The sequence below is a fragment of the Vulpes lagopus genome, chromosome 6, assembly GCF_018345385.1.
Source record: "Vulpes lagopus strain Blue_001 chromosome 6, ASM1834538v1, whole genome shotgun sequence".
Taxonomy (NCBI): domain Eukaryota; kingdom Metazoa; phylum Chordata; class Mammalia; order Carnivora; family Canidae; genus Vulpes; species Vulpes lagopus.
In genome coordinates, this window is record NC_054829.1 from 596535 (window position 1) to 614401 (window position 17867).

The window sequence follows — 17867 nt, forward strand, 5'->3', positions numbered from 1 at the left end:
CCGGTGTGGGGGGGGCAGGGGCCAAGGGGACAGCAGAACCCCCAGCCCGGCCTGGAGGCCAGGAGAGCCGCGGGGCACACGGTGTTCACCGGGGCCCTCGCCCGAGCGTCCTCCCGCCTGAGGACCCGATCTCGGCCCGGAGTTGCCCCCCTGCCCTGCAGTGCTGGGGGCCGGGGACAGCCTGGACGCCCGAGGCAAGGCGGGGGACGAGGGGACACAAGACACGGGAGGGGCTAGTTGGTTTTTTCTTTTTATGAGTTTTTTTTTCTTTGTTTTTTTTAATATGAAAATTACTTGAAAAGACCAGGGGCCAACCCCACCAGGCAGCTCGGCCGGCCGCTGGCCATGCCGATCCTAACATTCCAGATGTAAGTTACAGAGCTTAAGTTCATCTACAAAAAAAGTAATAAAAATAAAATTTAAAATGGCACCTTCAACAGAACACAACAGAACGGCCGGCCCGCGAGGCCCGCAGCGCGGTGCGGGCTCCGGGCGGCTCCTCGGCTCCGCTCCGGCCAGAAAGTAAACACAAAAGCTAAAAACGACTCCTGGGCCTCCTGGGACTCGGCGCGCCTCTTCCCGACGGCCGGAGGAGCAGTTTCTGTGCGGTGGGGCGGGAGGGGGACGCTACCAAAACCGGGCGGGCGCGGGCGGGCGGCGGGCGGGGGCGCGGGCTGTGGGCGGCGGCGGCGCGGCGCGGGCGCTAGTCCTCGATGACGATGGGCTCGTCGTTGACGGGCGCCGGCGGGGGCGGCCGCAGCGGCAGGGCCTGGCTCTGGCGCAGGGCGATGGGCTTGTAGGGCCGGCGCGCGGCTCGCTTGGTCTCCGAGGACGATAGCAGCTTGCGGATCTTCCTGCGAACAGAGCGGCGCGGGGTGCCGGGGGACCGGGGGGGCCAGGGAGCCGGGGGGCCGGGGGGACCGGGGGGCCAGGGTGCCGGGGGTGCCGGGGAGCCGGGGGGCCCGGGGGGCCAGGGTGCCAGGGGAGCCGGGGGGCCGAGGGTGCCGGGGGGCCAGGGTGTCGGGGGTGCCAGGGGTGCCGGGGAGCCGGGGTGCCGGGGGGGCCGGGGGGCCGGGGGGGCCGGGGAGCCGGGGGGCTGGGGGGGCAGGGGAACCCGGGGAGCCGCCCGCCCGCGCCGCCCGCCCGGGGGAGGCCCCCACCTGGTCTCCTCGGTGGCCATGTAAAACACATCATCGGGGGCGTCGATCCAGTTCATCCTCCGCCGCTTGACGGGGGGCAGGGAGCCCCCCCGAATCAGGCGCACTTTGGTGGGGTAGGACTTCCCGTTGAGCAGGAGGTTCCGGCTTGGTCCCTGCGGCAAGGGGCGGCCTGAGGGGGACGCCCGCACCCCCCACCCCCCGGCCCTGCGCCGCCCCGCGGCCGGCTCGACCTCTTACCATGTGCCTGGTCTGTCCGTGGTTCGCCAGACCTGACAAGAGGGGGAACAGGGCGTGAGGCCTGCAGCTGAGGGCGGGGGCTGCGTCCCCCCCAAGCTGCGGCCTAGCACACGCGCCGGGCGAGCCTGAGGCCACGGGAGCCCCCCCAGCTCCTGGGGCTCCAGGCAGAAGGCAGGCGTCCCGGCGTGACGGCCCGCTCCCTGGCACGCAGACCGCCTGCCGGCTGGGCCGCCACAGACGAGGCCGGGTTTACACGGTAGCCAGGCAACGCCTCGCCCGGCTATCAACACGGTGGTACCAGAACCCCGCGGGGGGCCGCCCCTCCTCGGGCAGCGCTGCGCCTCTTCCCCAGGGACTCCAAGCATCCCTGGCTGACCCCGGGGCTAGCTGCCCCGGAGGAGCACATGGAAGCTTCTAGGAGAGGCCAGGGCACAGGTGCGGCCACCCTACCGGCTCAAGAGGGCACCCTCCCAGGCCGTGGTCCACACGCCCCCAGGCCCCGGCCACGGGCACCCGGGCAGAGAAGCCAGCTGACCCCCGATGACCCCACTGCCCCCCCCCCGGCTCCGCCTGCGCCAGTGAGCGTGCCCGCGAGCACACGGTACGGCCCGTGGGAGCACGAGAGCCTGTCCTGCCAGCGGCCTTCCAGAACTAGCCCTTCCCGAGCACGCTCCTTGGCGGAGGTCTGTCGCCTGCGTGCAGCTGTCCAGCCCTCCCACCGCACACCTCCTAGCCTGGGGCGCCCCTGGGCAGGGCGGAGGGACGGGCCACCGCCGCCGCCGCAGCCCCCAGGCCCGGCGCTACTTACCCAGGTAAGTGCCTATCAGAGCGGCGGGTGCGGAGGGAAGGAAACACACGGTTAGTGTTAGGCAGGGAGCACGTGCACTGCCGCGGCCGGGGAGGGCGGGTGCGGAGCAGATGCGCCTGCAGGGGCTGGGTTAGTGGGTTAAGGCCCCAAGGTGCCAGGGTCCGGGCCGGCCCAGAGCTCAGCTCCTGCCCGCGGGCTCCCGGGGGCGCCTCAGGAGGCCGGCTGCGGCTGCTTGCTGGGCTTGTGGGTGGCGCCAGGGCTCCTGGGGGAGGCGCCCAGCAACGGCGCCCTTGGGACCCTCATGCTTGGACCCGAGGAGATGCGCAAACACGCCAATTTGGACAAACCGATAGAAGCAAATTAACTTTATCCACCTCGCTTGTTAATGGCTTTTTGCAAAAAAAGCCCCAAAGCGCAGCAAAGATACCTGCTAACTAGCACCGGGGCCTGCGGCAGGCCCCGTGGGGGGGCTGACCGTGGGGGGCTGACCATGGGGGGCTGGTGGCCAGGAGGCAGGAGCCCCCACGGAGGGGCTCACGAAGAGAGACAGCCGGGCACCGGGGGCCTAGGGCAGGGCAGGGGGCAGGGCCCAGGGCAAGGCGAGGCCAGATGGCCACTGCCTGCTGCCCCTCGCAGGCCCCCGTGCCTGGACCACCCCTCGGCAGCAGCTCCCCAGCCCCGTGTGAGCAGGGAACTCTGGGCACGTCCGTGCTCGCTGGCCCGCACCATGACCCCGAGCCTCCGTCAGCAGGGCCTCTGACCTGCTTCCCCTGTCCCTGCCTCCCTTCCACACGGATCCCGCCGCGGGCGGACGCTGGGGGGCCAGAGCCTCCGGGGCCCACAGGCCCCTCGCTGCCACCACGGCCACCCCTCTTAGCACCTCACTGTGACGCGGTCTCAGAGCCCGTGGATGCCCCTCGCCCAGCTGAGGGGGCAAAGCAAGGCCCTGAGCCCCTGGGGCAGTGACTGTGCACCGGCCTGGACGATCAGGAGGCCCGCTCCCGAAGCGCCAACCACCTGGGCACTGGGTGGCAGCAGGGTCCCACGGCCCCTGCTCCCCCCCGCCAGCCTCCCCCCTTCCCCTGGGCGTCCGGTCCCACTCGGAGCGTGCTGCCTCCGCTCTGGGACACCTGGCCCTGGCGTGCCTCCCCGTCAGGCCCTGGCCTGGACGTCCCCTTGGGCCTTGCGTGCCTCCCCCAGCCCTGCCGGCCAGGCCCACAGCTCAGTCCTATCTGCCCCCACCAGAGAGGCCGGGGTCCCGAAGCCCCCCCCCACCACAGCAGGGCGCACAGGAGGGTCATAGGCACAGTGCGGGCAGCCGCGGGAGCAGAGGCTGACGGCATGCGGGCGGTCACAGCGCGACGGCAGACAGTACAGGCAGGCGGCGGGGGCACCAGGGCTACACGAGCGAGGACAGTCCACTGACCGGGCACTGGGCCGGGAAGGAGGGGACACCCCACGAGCCAGAGGCCCCGGGGAAGGAGACGGCGTTCGGGTGCGTCCGATGGGGGGGCCCGTGAGGCCGCACTTGGCTCTCTGCCCAGCGACAGGGGAACCGGGGGAGCGCGGGAAAGCAGGGTGCGGCCCGGCCCGCGTGGACTGGCCCCTGGGCGAGCCCTGAGCCGCCCGCCGTGCACCATGCACGCGAGGGTACAGCACATACAGGCAGCGCACGGGGGCTCGCGCAGCAACCCTGCCAGCGGCCGCCGCAGGCCTTACCCCTACTGGGCATCAAGAGGCGCTTCTTCATGTTGCCTGCCAGCGCCCGACGGCGGGAGAGAGAGGGAGAGAGAACACCATCAGCGGGCGCGGGCGAGACTGCGACAGGGCCGGCCGGGCACCCCCAGGCCAGCAGGCCGTGCCGGCCCAGAGAGGAGGCCCCGCCTGGCCGCCCCGCCGGAGACTCACCGTCCACCCCGTTGTGCTGCTCATAGCTCCTCTTGCCCAGGATGGTGGGGGAGCCGTTGTTGATGACGGGGGCCGACTTGGCCGGGGTCAGGCCTCCGAGCACGCCAGACACGCTCTTCACAGGGTCGGGCTTGGGGGGGCGGGGGTGGGTCTCTGTTGGGAGCAACAGCAGGGGCTCACTGTGGCTAGGGAATGGCTCGAGCAGCCCCCGGGGCCCATCCAGATGAGGTCGACCATGGGGCCGGCCGGGGGAGCACACCGCCTGCCCTGCCCATCAGGGTGTCCCAGGAGCGGGGAGAGCGAGGCGGGCCTGGGCCCCACAGATCACTGGGCGACTGCCAGCAGCTTCCAGGCTCCAGACACAGGCCCATAAACAAGCAGCCCATCAGAGGTGTCTAGGTCCGGGCCACCGGAGCTGATGGCAGCGGGCTGGCCGCCGGCCAGGTGATGAATTAACTGCCAGGCTGGCCCAGCCAAGGCCACGCTCCCTTCAGCGCCGGCTGGCCGCAGGCTCAAGCTTGAACCTGCCAAGCAACCCCCGCCCGGGCCCCGGTAGCTCTCAAGATGGGGCAAGGCCCAGCCCCCCTACCCAGAACCTAGACATCTGATGACGCCAAATCCACTTGAGTCCACGTGGAACACGATTAGGTCATGGTTCTGGAATGTCCTTCACAGAAGGTCAGCCACCTCCACGCTGGAGGGACTGACTCACAATCCCGCCCTGAGCCCAGCACAGGGGCCAGCTCCCTCCTGCCCCCAAGCGCCCTGGTGAGCCCCCAGGACAAGCCGCCCATGGCTGGCTGAGCGGTGGGCAAAGCCGAGCCCAGGGGTGCCAGCCGAGGGCCCCCGTGGGCTGCAGACTAGGCGTGTGTGCTGCTCACGCAGCAATGGGCCGTCCGCTTGGGCTGGGGGCAAAGAACCATCCTGCAGGTGTCTGCAGTGGATGCCCGAAGCCCGTCCTGAGTCCGTGTGGCCAAACCCTGGACGCCCCCAGGCCCCCCTAGACGCCCCCAGGCCCCCCTGGTCCCCCCCCCAAGCCCCCACGTGCTGCAGCAATACAAGGGCAGAAGCGTGGGGGGCCGGGGGCCACAGCAGCTCAGGCCCCAAGGGCCCCTCCAGGCCTGGCTCGGTGGCAGCACGGAGGCCGGCCCCCTCCCTTGCAGGCGCCCGCTGCCAGGCCGCCCACGCGGGGCTGGGGCGGGGCAGGCTTACCTAGGTACCGGAGCACAGCTTCCAGGGGCTTCCGCACGGCCTGCTTCAGCACCAGTGGGCTCTGGGAGGCTTCGGGCAGCCGGGCCGTGCCTGTGGGGGCCCGGCACACAGAAGGGAGCCCGGGGTCAGAACCCCCATACCCGCCGGCCGCCCCACGTGCTGTGAGCCCCTCCTCCGAGGACCGAGCCCGGGGCTGGGGGGGCGGCACTCACACTCCGCCTTGATGGCCGCGCTGTTGATGGGCATGTAGGGGTGCCGGGCAGCGTGCCACGGGCGCAGGATCTCTCGGCACAGGCGCCGGGCGATGCGGGTGAGCTTGGTGGTGTGCAGATAGAAGGCCTGTCTCGTCTTCATGGCAAACTTGGGACTCCCGCTGCTCCGGGCTGGGATGCCGTGGGGGCTCTGCGGAAGGGGGCGCGCCGCCCCGACACAGCGCCATGACCGCGGGCCGGGCGCCCGGCCACGCGTGGGGGCGGGGAGGGGTGCCCACTTACCATGTTACTGCGGTTTGGTCCTGGCCTCTCTCCATCTAACCGGGTTGGCATTTTCAAGCCACCATATTTCTTCCAATATGTCCAGCAAGATGCGCAGAGGCGACACTGCATGTTAGGGGGACCCCAAGAATACCACTGGTAAGACTGGGCGGCTACGGACAACAAAGTTGGAAATAGACGGGTCCTTAAGCAGAACCAGTGACGGCAGAGAGCATTACACAGTGTCGCCCGCCCGCCCGCTGAGCCACCCCGCCGCGGGCCCAGGCCCCCCGCACACCCGTGAGGAGGGTTTCCCGGGAGGGGTGGCCCCCGCCCCCCGGCCAGGACCCCGGGACGGAGCAGGGCGCCCAGCGCTGCGGGTGGGCCCCGATGCCGGGCGGCAGGCACTTACTGTAACAGCTCTCGCAGGCTCGGCCAGCCCCAGGGCTCTGGCCTGGCGCCCCTGCGCCATTCACCACGCCTGCCTTGACGTTATTGACGCTGATCTGGTTCGGGTTGGGCTTGTTACTTAGGGCAAGGGAGAGAGGCAGCACGTCACGGGAGCGCCTCGCAGCCACGCCAGGAGGCGCCGGCTTCCTCCCCGCCAGTCCTGGAAGCGGCTGCGGAGAACTTCGAGCCCCCGTCTACACCCCAGCTCTGGCCGCCAGAGCTGTGCTGGGCTCAGAGTGGAACCCTGGGCCAGGTGGGCTCGAGTCCTGGAGCCTGTGCCTCAAGAGCCACTCCCCACCCGCCCGGCGGCCAGAGGTCCGAGGACCCCGGCCCACCCAGCCCACGGTCCCCAGGGGCGGCGAGGACACGCACGACGCACTTACTAGTTGGGAATATACACTTGCTTTAACTTGCTCTCCGCTTCAGCCGCTTTCAAGCGTTTCTGGAAACGTGGAACTGATGTCAAGGACGGTGGGAAGGGTAGGGCTGCCCCTTGGGGTGCCAGAGGGGGAAGGGCTGCCCCTTGGGGTGCGGGAGGGGGAAGGGCCGCCCGTGGGGTGCGGGGTCCCCGTGGGGGCGCTCACCTGTTGCACGTATCTGTCTGTGGTCTTCCACATGTAGTAGTACTCGATGATGCTGGTGAGGGACTTCCAGGGCAGCTGCACGACAGGGGGTGGCACGTGTATGTGGGGTCCTCCCCAGCCAAGCACGCCTCCCTCGCATGCCCGTGACTCAGAAACCCGCCTGGTGGTGTCCCGGATTCAGACCCTGTCTACACCTCGACTGCTCAGCGGTGGCAGAGGGGCCAGAGTGTCTCAGTCGGGGTCCCAGCCCCGTGGCCTCCGCCAGCGTCTGGCTATGCAAGTCGGCCCAAGGGTTCCCAGCAGCCCCATCTTCTGGCTGTCATTTTTTTTTTTAAGATTTTATTTATTCATGAGAGAGGCAGAGACACAGGCGGGAGGAGAAGCAGGCTCCCTGCAGGGAGCCTGACGTGGGACTCGATCCCAGGACCCTGGGGTCATGAGCTGGGCTGAAGGCAGACGCTCAACCGCTGAGCCACCGGGCGCCCTTCGCTGTCGTTCTCGGGGAAGCTCTCAGCGAACTAATCCTACGTCAGACTCTGAGCGAGTCAGACTCTGCTCTCCGCTCTGCCCCTTGGGGGCCTCAGCAGGCTTCTCTATCCTGAACGGGTCCCTTCCGCCTTCCCGAGGCTTATCAAGATTCCCACCTCGGGCGGGGGCCGCTCCTAAGCAGATGCCCGCCGGCCTGCGGGGGCCCCCGACCCCCCCACCTGGGACAGACACGCTCGCCTCTCACGTGACTGCACGTGTTCAGCTGAGCATAGGGGCTGGGGGGTCCCGGAGAGCACAGGCCCTGCCCGCGCTGTGAATCCCAAGGGCTCCCTGGGGGACACTCTCAAGGGACAGGAGACAAGGACGCACAAGGAGAAGCCCTGTGGGTCAACAACCGACAAACTCAAGGCGGCACAGGTGTTGGCGCCAGGAGGACACTGCGGGCCAGCACGGGCCCCCGGCCTGCGGCAGGAGCAGCTCTCCCGGGAGCCGCACACTTGGGGTGCGGGGGGCGCACAGCAGTGCCGGGAGGGGCCCCGAGCCCACCCGGGGACACTCACGAAGTCTTGCTGAATGTCCGTGAAGTCCTTCCCGTACTTCTCCAGAGCCTCCTCGAAAAGGCTGGCCTCGGAGGCCGACCACTCCTCCATCTCGTCCCTGCAGAGCACGGGCCCGCCCTGCGGCACCAGCGCCGAGATGGCCTTGGCGACGTCGTACACGCTCTTGTGCAGTGTGTCCATGGCATGGAACTGGCAGGACACACAGGTGTCACCCAGGCCCACCACCAGAGAGGAGAAACGACAGTCCCAGGGGCAGCTGCAGGCCCGGGAGTACCGGGGCCTCCGAGGGGCTCGCTCCCAGGACGAGCTGCTGGGCTCTCCTGGAGGGCATGGACGGCTCGCCCAGCCTGCCCTGGCTGGCGTGGAGACCCCAGGGGGATACGTGGCCCGGACACAGCAGGCCCCAGCAGGGCCCCAGCAGCACCTGTGTGCAGATCCCCGCACCCGGCCCACTCACCAAGGTGATGTCCCGGGAGGCGGCCGCGGCGCTCATGTGCAGGCTGGGCTGCCGGACGGAGCTGCTACAGTCCAGGGCTCGCGCAAAGGTGCCGACGGAGCTGGCGGCGGTGGGGGCACAGTGACCACTGGAGCCCGACACAGAGGTGCCCCAGCCAAACCCCCAGCACAGCGATACAGGAAGACGCTGCCGGGAGGCCCCAGGGACAGAGCGGGGACACCCGCGGACAGAGCTCTGACTCAGCCGCCGCCCGGGGCTCCCCTTCCACAGGCTCGGGTCCAGCTGAGATCCACGGGCGCCCCGGGCATGTGGCTCCCGCACCCACACAGGGACTCCCCTCCTGCTGGCCCGGGCTCGGGGCTCCACTGGGGGCCTGCCGGAGGGAACGCCGCTCCTCGGAGCACTGCCTCCCTCGTGGCCTGAAGGCCCTGGGTCGTAGGAGCCACGTCCCTTGGCCACCTCCCCACGGTCTGCAGGGCAACATCCCACAGCCCATCCAGAGATGGGAGCATCCCCGTCCAGCCCACAGCCCTGCCTGTGTCCGGCCTGCTCTGGCCCTGCAGGTGGGGGGCCCCGGGTGATGCAGGTGCGCAGGCCCCGCCCCCAAAGCCAGGAGCTGCCCCGCCCCGGTGCCCGGGTCCAGGCGGTACCCTGGCTGCCCCCAGTGCCCAGAACTCACCGAGCCACCACCAGGAACTGGTCGATCTGCTTGTCTATGAGCGGGTTGTGCGCCTCCCACACCTTGGTCTCCAGTCTGGACTGGTCTCGGCCGTCCTCCTCACCTGTAGGAAACACGACACGGTGACGCCAACGTGACCCTGAGGCCCTCCCCCGCTGCTTACGGCCAGGCCTCTTGGAGCGAGGGCTCTGCAGGCCTCCGGGGTCCTGGGGTGGGCCCGAGGGCCACTCGCTGCGCTAAGCGGTGAGCCCAGGGGAGGCGGCAGCAGGCGTGCACGCAGTTCCAGGCACGCTCGGCTCACAGCGGATTTTCACCTCTGCCAACACAGCAGCCCCCTCTTCCCCCCGCCGCGCCGGCCCGCCTGCTGGGGGCTGGCGGAGTCTGATGACCAGCTTGGGGGCCGGGGGAGGCCTGGGACGGCTTGGCCTGCCGTGGGCCCAAGCGGCCAGGTGTGACAACGGGGGTGCCGGAGGCCGGCTCTGGCTTGGATCAGGCTCCTGAGGCAGAGGCAGCCCGGCAGCGGCAGTGCGCTCAGCGACCAGGACATGGGACAATGGCTGCGTCCGGCGTGGGCATCTGCCAGCCAGGGCCCCTTGCAGTGCCAAAGAGGCCACAGTTCAGTTTATCCTCTTCCAGGAGGGCCGCCACCCCCGGCCGCTCTTCAGCCTGCAGACGCCAGAGTCGGGGCTCGTTTGGGGGGCTGTGTCCTGCACGGCTGGGGGCAGAGCTGCACAATCCGGCAGGCACGACGGCTTCTGATGAAGCAAGCTTGCTCCCAGAGGACAGGGCGGCCGGCCAGGGGACACCTGGGGAGAGCCCGCGCCCAGGGCAGCCAGCCAGCGTGTGCAGGACGCCCACGGCCACGCTGGCCAGCCCCCCGGGCCAAGGGCACGTCCTCAGGCAGCCCAGGCCCGCAGGCTGCACAGCCGCAGGAGATCTGCTCAGCTCCTGTGCTGCGGTGACAGCACGCTCCAGGCCAAGGGCGGGGACCCACATGGCGTGTCCCACCGGTCAGTGCCCAGCAGGCCGGCCAGGGAGCCTGTGCAAGCAGGTGGCTTGAGTGGGGCCAGTCGCCAGAGACACGTGTGCTCCCTCGCCTCGGGGGAGGTCGGGCCTCGCGGGCCCACCTGGGGTCACGGCAGGAGGACCCCACACCACAGGGGCGTGACGGTTATCCCTCCCGGTCGCCCCTGGAGGCTGGGCCTGCCGCGTGGCTCAGGCTGACTGCGGTGGGACATTCCTGGTCGTAGCCGGTGTCCCTCCTGGGGGGCCTCTGTCCTGAGGCCCCTCACCAGGCGTCCAACCCCTCCCGGCCTCTGGAGTCTGAGGCCCAGCACCAGCCACCGCCGGCCCGCGGCACGTCTGTCCCACCAGCCCAAGGGAACCTGCAGGCCGCCACGCTGCACCCACTTCAGAGTCCCCAGCGTATGAGTGGTGGGGGCACAGTCCGTTCCCTGGGAGGGTCCCGGGCTCCAGGGGCCACCCTGTGCCCGCCCCGCTGCAGGTTCGCTCGACCAGGCCCGGGCCCCACACCCTGTGGCAGCCCTCTCCCTGGCACCAGGTCACTGCCCGGGAAACCAAGGCCCTCTGACTCTGGGTCCTCCTCTGGCCGTCACCAGACCCGTCACCCTCAGCCACACAGGGAAGGCGGCCTGGCACCCGCCGCGGACCTGCCACTGTCGGATGGGCCAGCCGAGCCCCGAAGGACGCCTGGTCCCTGGCACCAACCACGCCCACAGCAAGGGGATGGGCCTTGCTTGCTCCTCAGAGGCCGCCATGGGGGCCGGCGTGGACAGGCAGGAGGAGCAGGTGCATTTGGGGACCCCGTGGGAGGAGAAGAGCCAGAAGGGGGACGCAGGGCAGAGGGCCAGCGGGCCGGGAGGGCAGCCTCGCCACACGGGACAGAGGGAACCTGCGTGCCTCCGGCGTGGCTCCTGCCCCGTCCTCATCTCCCACCGGCGGGACCACAAAGAGCCAACAAGCCAGCGTGTGAGCACATCAGCATGATGGTGCACACGTGTGTGTGCATGCAGTGGTCACGCGGGCACGGACAGGACAGGGTGGGGGGGGCACACGAGCCGACACCAGACCGGCCTCAGGGAGATGGGGCATCACGCCCAGGGAGACGCGGAGGCCACAGAAAAGGGAACCCGGGCGCTCAGGAACCGTCCTCGGATTAAAGCCGGGACCACAGACATCGGGAGGGAGGCTGGAGCCCGGGGCGCTCGCGGGGCTGGACCACGCGCTCTGTCACCGCGGCCCCGAGGCCCCGGGCTGGGCTGGCGGCCGGGGAGACTCCATGGGAGCAGCTCAACGAGCAAAGACCTCAAGATCACCAGGGCCAGTGGGCCTACGTCGGGGCGATGAGGGCGGTCTCAGCAGCGGGGCGGCAGGGGCGGCACCTGCACGCGGCCACGCCCGGGAGGCCCACAGGCTGCGCAGGGCCACGGGCGCCCCGAGCCATGTTCAGGCTCCAGCTCCCGGGACCCAGCCCCAGGTCCAGCCCTAGCCCCAGCCCCAGCAGGTGGCTCCGGCCGGAGGCAGGACGCACGGCCCCTCCGACCACGGCCACGGCGGCCTGTGCGGGGTGGCCCACAGCACCGCCCGGCGGCGGAAGTTGGCAGCACGGGCAGAGGCTCCTTCAACAAGTTTCTTTGGAGAAAAAGCTCAGCAGGGCGCCCGGAGGCCGCGGGGCCGCCTACCTTCCTTCAGCAGGTCAGTGATGTCCGCCTGGTAGCGGTTTCCCACGCGGATCTCCCCCTTATCGGCCAGCAGGGTCTTCTGCTGGGGGTCGTAGACTAGAGAATAGAAGAAGAAATCCTGAAAGACAGCACAGGACGGCGTCAGCAGGGCGCCCGCGGCCTCACTGAGCCCGCCGCAGGGACCTGGGCCCGGCCAGCCTGACCATGCGGGGGGGGGGGGGGGGGGGGGCGCTCGGCAGCGACAAAAACGCTCCAGCACGGCTCCGAGCGGCTGTCACGGGAGACGCCCACGCGGGGCCGCAGAACGTTCTGGGCTCGATGCCCCGGGCTGCGATGCAGCAGCCACCCCGCGTTTCTCGCCCGGGCCGCCGTCCTGGGGGCACACCCGGCCCTCCTGACCCCGGCCCCGCGCGGAGCTCTTAGAATCTGCGTTGAGCGGGTTGGGCTGTTCTCCCACGGCTGCGGGTCCAGGTCACGAGCGGAGCGTCCCGCTCCCGCCTCGACCCTCCCGCCCCCCAGAGGCGGGCGTCCACAGGAGCCACAGCAGTCGCTGGGTCGGTGGCCTCCCTCACTCGCAAGAACCACGTGCGTCCGAAGCAGGTGTGGACGCAGGCAGGGCCCCCGGGACACACACGTGCGGCCGCTGAAGCCTCACGAGTCACAGCAGACCATCTTGCTCAGTGACGTGTCTCTGCGCCATGTCCTGTGAGGCTCCACCGCCACGGGGTCCCTCGGAAGGCCGGGTGGCACCCCCACCACGCTCCCGCCCGCCCGTCGGCTTCCAGCGCCTCCTCCAAACGCGCCTGGCGACTCCGTCCGCCCTGCGGGATGGACTGTGGGCTCGTCCCCTCCCAGCGGCTGCTCCAGCTCCCGACCCCGCGTCAGGCCATCGCGTGACCGCACCACCGGCTCTCCCCGCGGCCACGCCGCTCGCTTCTGCACCCCGTTCCCCGGCCACAAGCCAGGCTCCGCGCGGTGGGAGGGGACTGTGGCTGAGAACGAGGCCGCCCCTCAGGCCTCCAGCCCCTGCAGGCCCCACCTGGCCCCCAAGGCCCGTGTCCCCGCGTCCCAAGTGCAGGCTCCGCCCGGGCCATGCAGCTCCCCAGGGACACACGCGCTGTCTGGAGACATTTTCGGCTGTCACAACTGGGGGCGGCATCGGTGGGTCGCGTCCTACAAACGCATGAGGTCCCTGCTCCTGTGTGTGGGACGAGAAGGCTGGTTCCACGGCCCTGAGCCCCTGACAACTCGTGTTTTTGGTTTTAGGCTCAGAAACCCTTCCCGCCGCCTGGGCGTCATGGCTCCGGCCCCATACGGTGAGGGTCCGAGGTGCTGGCCTGCAGCGGGCCGCGAGGCTCTGGCCCAGAGAGGGGCAGGGGTGGGGACGGCCCCAGGGACGCCGCGGCTGGCCTCACCTCCCGCTCCAGGTAGGACTTGAGTGACTCCGTCTCGTTGAGCAGGGTGACGCTGCACTTCCCTCTGCAACAGGAGGGCGCAGCGTCAGGGGGGCAGGGCGGACCCCCGGCACCCTCCGGGCCGCTGGGTACCTGATGTGAGTGGCGGGCAGCGACTCCAGCTGCCGGGACAGGAACAGCTCCCGGTGCCGTAGCTGGTGCTTGAGCTTCTCGGGCAGGTCCACCATCTCGGGGTTCTCCATCTCCTCCTCGATCTCCCCTGCAGGGTCCAGGGCTTCCTGTGAGTCGGCTGAGAGGTGCCTGCCCAGCCGCGCCCACTCGCCCCCGGCACTGCCGGGGGAACAGGGGACGGCAGCTCCCGCCAGCCAGCCCAGAGGGTCCTCCGCAGCGAGTGGCGCTTACCTTCCTCGCCGTTGTCGGCCCCTGGTCCAGTTTTATAGCAGACAGACAGGGCTGAACGACAAACAGACAGAGCCCAGACGGCAGGTTAGCGCCGGAGCACCGGCCACCCACCGGCTGCCCGCAGGCTGTGTGTGTGGGGGGGGGGGGCAAGGGGGACATAGGGCCCGAGGGCAGGGAGGGGCCCAGGTCAGGTCAGCAGAGCACTGACCATCCCGAGCACGGACCAGGGGCCTCGGCCACACCTCCAGGGCTAGGACACTGATGCCCGCAGGGAGCGCCCCAGGCTCCTGCGTGAGCACGCACACCTGTCGGGCACCTACCAGGAGGCACAGTGGAGGTCTGGGGGACCTGGGGGGCCTGGGGGCCATGCCAGGCCAGGGCACGCGGAGGCCGGCCACCCCACGAGGCTGCTGCACCTGGGCAGCACCTGGGCAGCACCTGGGGACCCGGGTCTCTATCCCAGGGCCCTCCGCAGCCCTCTGCTGCCCCCCAGTGGTGACAGAGAGGCCAGGGCCTGGGCTGCAGGGGGACGGGGTCCTGTGCCTGCTTCAGGCAGGTGGGCCCAGAGCCTGGGCGTCCACACTGCTGGCCTTGCCACCTCCCTGCCCACTCCTGCAGACCCCACCAGCACGCTGCGGCCCAGCTGGGGACGTCACCAGCGTCCAAACAGCCACCAGCCGGCCCACCTGACGGGCACGCCTGTCGTGTGACGGCTCCCAGGCCAGGGCAGCGTGGTCAGGAGCGGGGCCGGAGAGTCACCAGGCCCCTCCCCAGCAAGACACAAACCCGCAGTGACTCCGAGATCCCCACCCCTCAGCCGCCACGGGCAGTGGTGAGGAGCCCCGAACGGGCCTTCCAGGCACGTGCATGACCCGGGAGCCACACTCGCCAGCAGCCCCAGGAGCTTCCCACAGCCCCGCGCCCCCCACCCCAGCCTCCAAGCGTCCTGCAGGCCTGGTGGACCCGAGTGTGTGTGGTGCTCGGGCTGCAGGAAGTCAGCGAGTGGTGGCTGGGGGAGGCCGTCTCTGGCACAGAAAACCCTGCCTCCGGGACCCGTGCGTCCTGGTCCTGGGCCCGGTCTGGGGCTCACCCCCCAAGGCACAGGCAGGACCCGTGCTCCCACCCCAGCCAGCTCTGACACGCACCCCGGGAACCCCCGCAGCCTGCTCTGGGGGCGTCTGGGGGGGGTGTCTCCTGCACCTGCCGCTCCCCAGGACAGGGTCCTGCTCAGACCGGCCGTGTTGCACGTGTGTGTGCAGGCCCAGGGCAGCAGGCTGTGGCCGTGTCTGCTGTGGCTTGAGGGAGCTGTTCTGGTTCCCTACAAGGGGTCGGGGCTGAGCAGAGCGTGGCTGGAAGATGCCTGGAGGACCTCCCTGCTGCGGGGACACCCACGTGGCCTGGGTGCGTCTGGCCCATGCTGGGAGCTGGAAGCCTGGCAGCGGGCTCCCTGGCTTCCCCGTGCGCCAGAAGGGGCCCCACAGGTCTTCACACCTGCCCTGACACCGGGCTTGGGCCTGGGCCAAAGGGTGGACTGGTGTCACCCTGGCCACACCCGCCAAGGTGGCCCCATAGAATGAGGTTCCTGCCCCAGATGGCCACGCCAGCGGCTTTGGCGGACCTTGTCACCCACCTCGCTGCGGTGCCCTGGGGAGCCTCGGGGGCACTGGCCATCCCATCAGCCCCAGCGTGGTCCTTCCGGCCACACAGCCCCCACCCCCCAGCTCCCCTCACGTGATTCCAGCCAAGCTCCCACCTGGCCCCTCCTGGCCACCAGCTCACTGACCTCCACGGTGCCCGACAGCGGGAGAGCCCGGCCCCAGGGCCACCGTGTACCACCGTGCGGCAGGGGGGTAAGGACTGCGGTCCCGCTGGGCCAGGCAGGGGACCCAGGGCAGGCGGCCCGTAAGCATCAGCACCCAGGTCAACAGTGACCCCTGTGGGACATCCTGGTTCCCGCTGCGGCTGGGGGGCAGCTTCAGCACCCACGACCAGACACAGCCACGTGCAGCACGAGCGCAGCGGCCGATGCAACCAGAGTGGCACAGAACGCCACAGCCCAGGCCCCAGCCACCCACCCACCCGGGAGGCCGGACCGGGCCAGCCAAGGACCAGCGGCTGCTGCCCTCCCCCGCCCAGTGTAGGGGCCGTCCTGGGGCACCCGCTCAGCCGGGGCCCTAACGCACCTGGCTGCTCCCCTCCCTCATCCCCGGGGCCTGGGAAGACCCAGTCCCGGACCACCCCCGACCCCTCCAGGACCCAGGGAGGAGGCCGGTCTGCCCGGGCGTCCAGCCCCTCACACCACCGTGCTGGGGGCTCCCCCGGGTCCCCCCAGAGGCCCACAGGTGGGGCCCGTGCCCACCCAAGGAGGACGCCTGATGAGCTGATGGACCCATGAGAACGGCGCGTGTCCCCAGGCTGGATGGCCGTGCAGAAGGCAGCTGGGGCCCAGGGGCAGCCCCCACGGAGGCCAGAACCTCAGCCCGGGCGCAGGCAGGTCCCACCCTGAGGACGGGGGCTCTGGAGCGGCCCGGGCCCTGGAGCACACGCCCCCACCTGTGGAAGCAGGTCCAGGCCAGTCCCTGGGGCGGCGCCGCTGGCCGCTGACCAGGAGCAACATCCCGGGGCTCGAGCTACGCCGCCGCGAGTCCCTCCGGCCCCAGGCTTCCCAGACTCAGGACAAACTACAAACAGGGACTTTGCTTCTGAAAACGCTACACCCGACGTCAGGAAACCTTCGGAGCCGCAGAGGCCTCGCCCCTGCCCCCCCCAGGGAAAAGCCGAGACTCACTGGCGTGCTTGTCGGCCAGGGCGATGAGGGTGCTGGAGATGTCCCGCCTCCGGTAGAAGCACACCACCTTGGCCTCCACGTTGCCGTTGGCCGTCTGCAAGAGCGAGGCAGGGTCTGAGCAGCGCACCGGGGGCCGGCAGGTCGCGGGAGGAGCCAAGCCCAGGGAGCCTCGACGCCGAGTGGGCCAGGGCATGTCTGACCGGGGAGGGGCGCTCGGCGGACCTGAGCGAGCCCAGTCTGCGCCCCCGCCCTCCAGCGGTGCACCCTCCTCCCGGCCCGCCAGCCGGGTCCCCCTGTTGACCTGCGTCCCTCCCCCAGGCCTTGCTCGCTCAGGACCAGAACCTGGCGGACGTCTGGACGCTGCAAAGGCCAGAGCCCCTGGGCCCCCTCCTTCCAGCACCCCCGGGGTGGATCAAGGCCTCCACTCCCCATCAGAACTGGAAGCAGCCACGGGGGCACCTGGTCAGGCGGCCGCCTCTCGATTTCAGCCCAGGTCGTGACCTCAGGGTCACGGGGCCGCGCCCCACGGGCTCCCTTCTCAGTGAGGGGTCTGCGCGGGGCTCCCCGCTGGCGCCCTCCTTGGCACTCAGGGCCTGGAGCAAGCAGTCGGCGCCCCTGCCCTGCCGGCCCCTGGGGAGGCCGCCAGCGCCCAGACGCCTTCCAGGACCTCCGAAGAGCTCGGCAGACGCGAGACGGGGTGGGGGGGGGGGCGCGGGTGACCAGCCGGGGGCTCAGGGGCCACGGCCAGCTGCTGCCCCCGCCCTGCGCCAGAGCCGCGCCCAGACGAGCCCTGGACTTCCCGGGACTTGACCCTCGGGGCCGTTTCTCCTGTGCCCAAGGGGCCCTGGGGGCCGGGGGACTCCGGGCAGGGTGGCCCCAGCAGGGGAGGGCCCACAAACCGAGCTCCCAGCGGCCCCAGCTGGGACCAAGACCCGGGTCCCCGGGCAGCAGGGGGGGTCCCCGGGCAGCAGGGGAGGCGGGCTGCGGGGGCCAGAGGGTCCCTCCCGCCCCACCCCGGTACTGAAGGGGCCGCAGGCTCACACGCAGACGCCCACCGACCCCACCCCGAGCACTCCGACGGCGGGCTGTGGCCGCTGCCGTGCAGGCCCGTCACCCGCTGGCTGCCACAGGCGGCGCCACCTGCCCTCTCCACGTCACGACCAAAGCGAGGGGCAGGGGCTGTGCTGGCCCCACCCGAGACCCACCACCCGCGGCCAGCCCAGCAGTGGGCCCCCGGCTCCCCCGGCCACACTCCCCACCGCTCACTGCAGTCGCGGGCCCGTCCCCATGTGTCCCCGAGCCAATGCCCACCCCGTGCCCTGCTGGCCCTGCTGCTCGGGCGGGCCTTGGGCAGCTTCCCCCAGCAAGCGCCCGCGGGAGGTGGCCCCACAGCGTCCTGGCCACTGCCCCGGCCCTGCCGCGTCCAGAACCAGCCCAGCCTCCCAGGAGCTGCCAGGCTGCTCGGACCAGCCCCACACGCTGTGTGCAGCGGAGGCCTGGGGGTACCCCCCCCCCGGGGCAGATGCTGCGCAGAAGTCTCGGG

General features: G+C 70.6%; 1 protein-coding gene across 5 annotated transcripts in view; it reads right to left on the minus strand.

Moving 5' to 3' along the window:
• Window positions 1-237: 237 nt before the first annotated feature.
• MTA1 (metastasis associated 1) overlaps window positions 238-17867 on the minus strand; it is a 29136-nt gene continuing 11506 nt past the window's right edge. The window contains exons 3-22 of one of the 5 annotated variants that reach the window (XM_041758613.1): window positions 16325-16418; window positions 13537-13587; window positions 13267-13393; window positions 13135-13198; window positions 11720-11837; window positions 9018-9120; window positions 8339-8438; window positions 7882-8070; window positions 6833-6907; window positions 6632-6690; window positions 6211-6326; window positions 5820-5971; window positions 5538-5727; window positions 5326-5415; window positions 4114-4266; window positions 3925-3960; window positions 2206-2217; window positions 1398-1429; window positions 1161-1312; window positions 238-854 (exon numbers count right to left, since the gene is read on the minus strand). In XM_041758613.1, the coding sequence (XP_041614547.1) occupies window positions 704-854; window positions 1161-1312; window positions 1398-1429; window positions 2206-2217; window positions 3925-3960; window positions 4114-4266; window positions 5326-5415; window positions 5538-5727; window positions 5820-5971; window positions 6211-6326; window positions 6632-6690; window positions 6833-6907; window positions 7882-8070; window positions 8339-8438; window positions 9018-9120; window positions 11720-11837; window positions 13135-13198; window positions 13267-13393; window positions 13537-13587; window positions 16325-16418 (2064 nt within the window). In that variant the 3' untranslated portion in view covers window positions 238-703. Of the gene's footprint in view, window positions 855-1160; window positions 1313-1397; window positions 1430-2205; window positions 2218-3924; window positions 3961-4113; window positions 4267-5325; window positions 5416-5537; window positions 5728-5819; window positions 5972-6210; window positions 6327-6631; window positions 6691-6832; window positions 6908-7881; window positions 8071-8338; window positions 8439-9017; window positions 9121-11719; window positions 11838-13134; window positions 13199-13266; window positions 13394-13536; window positions 13588-16324; window positions 16948-17867 lie in introns of those variants that run through there. The other 4 variants (XM_041758612.1, XM_041758616.1, XM_041758614.1 and 1 more) reach the window with 4 other exon arrangements.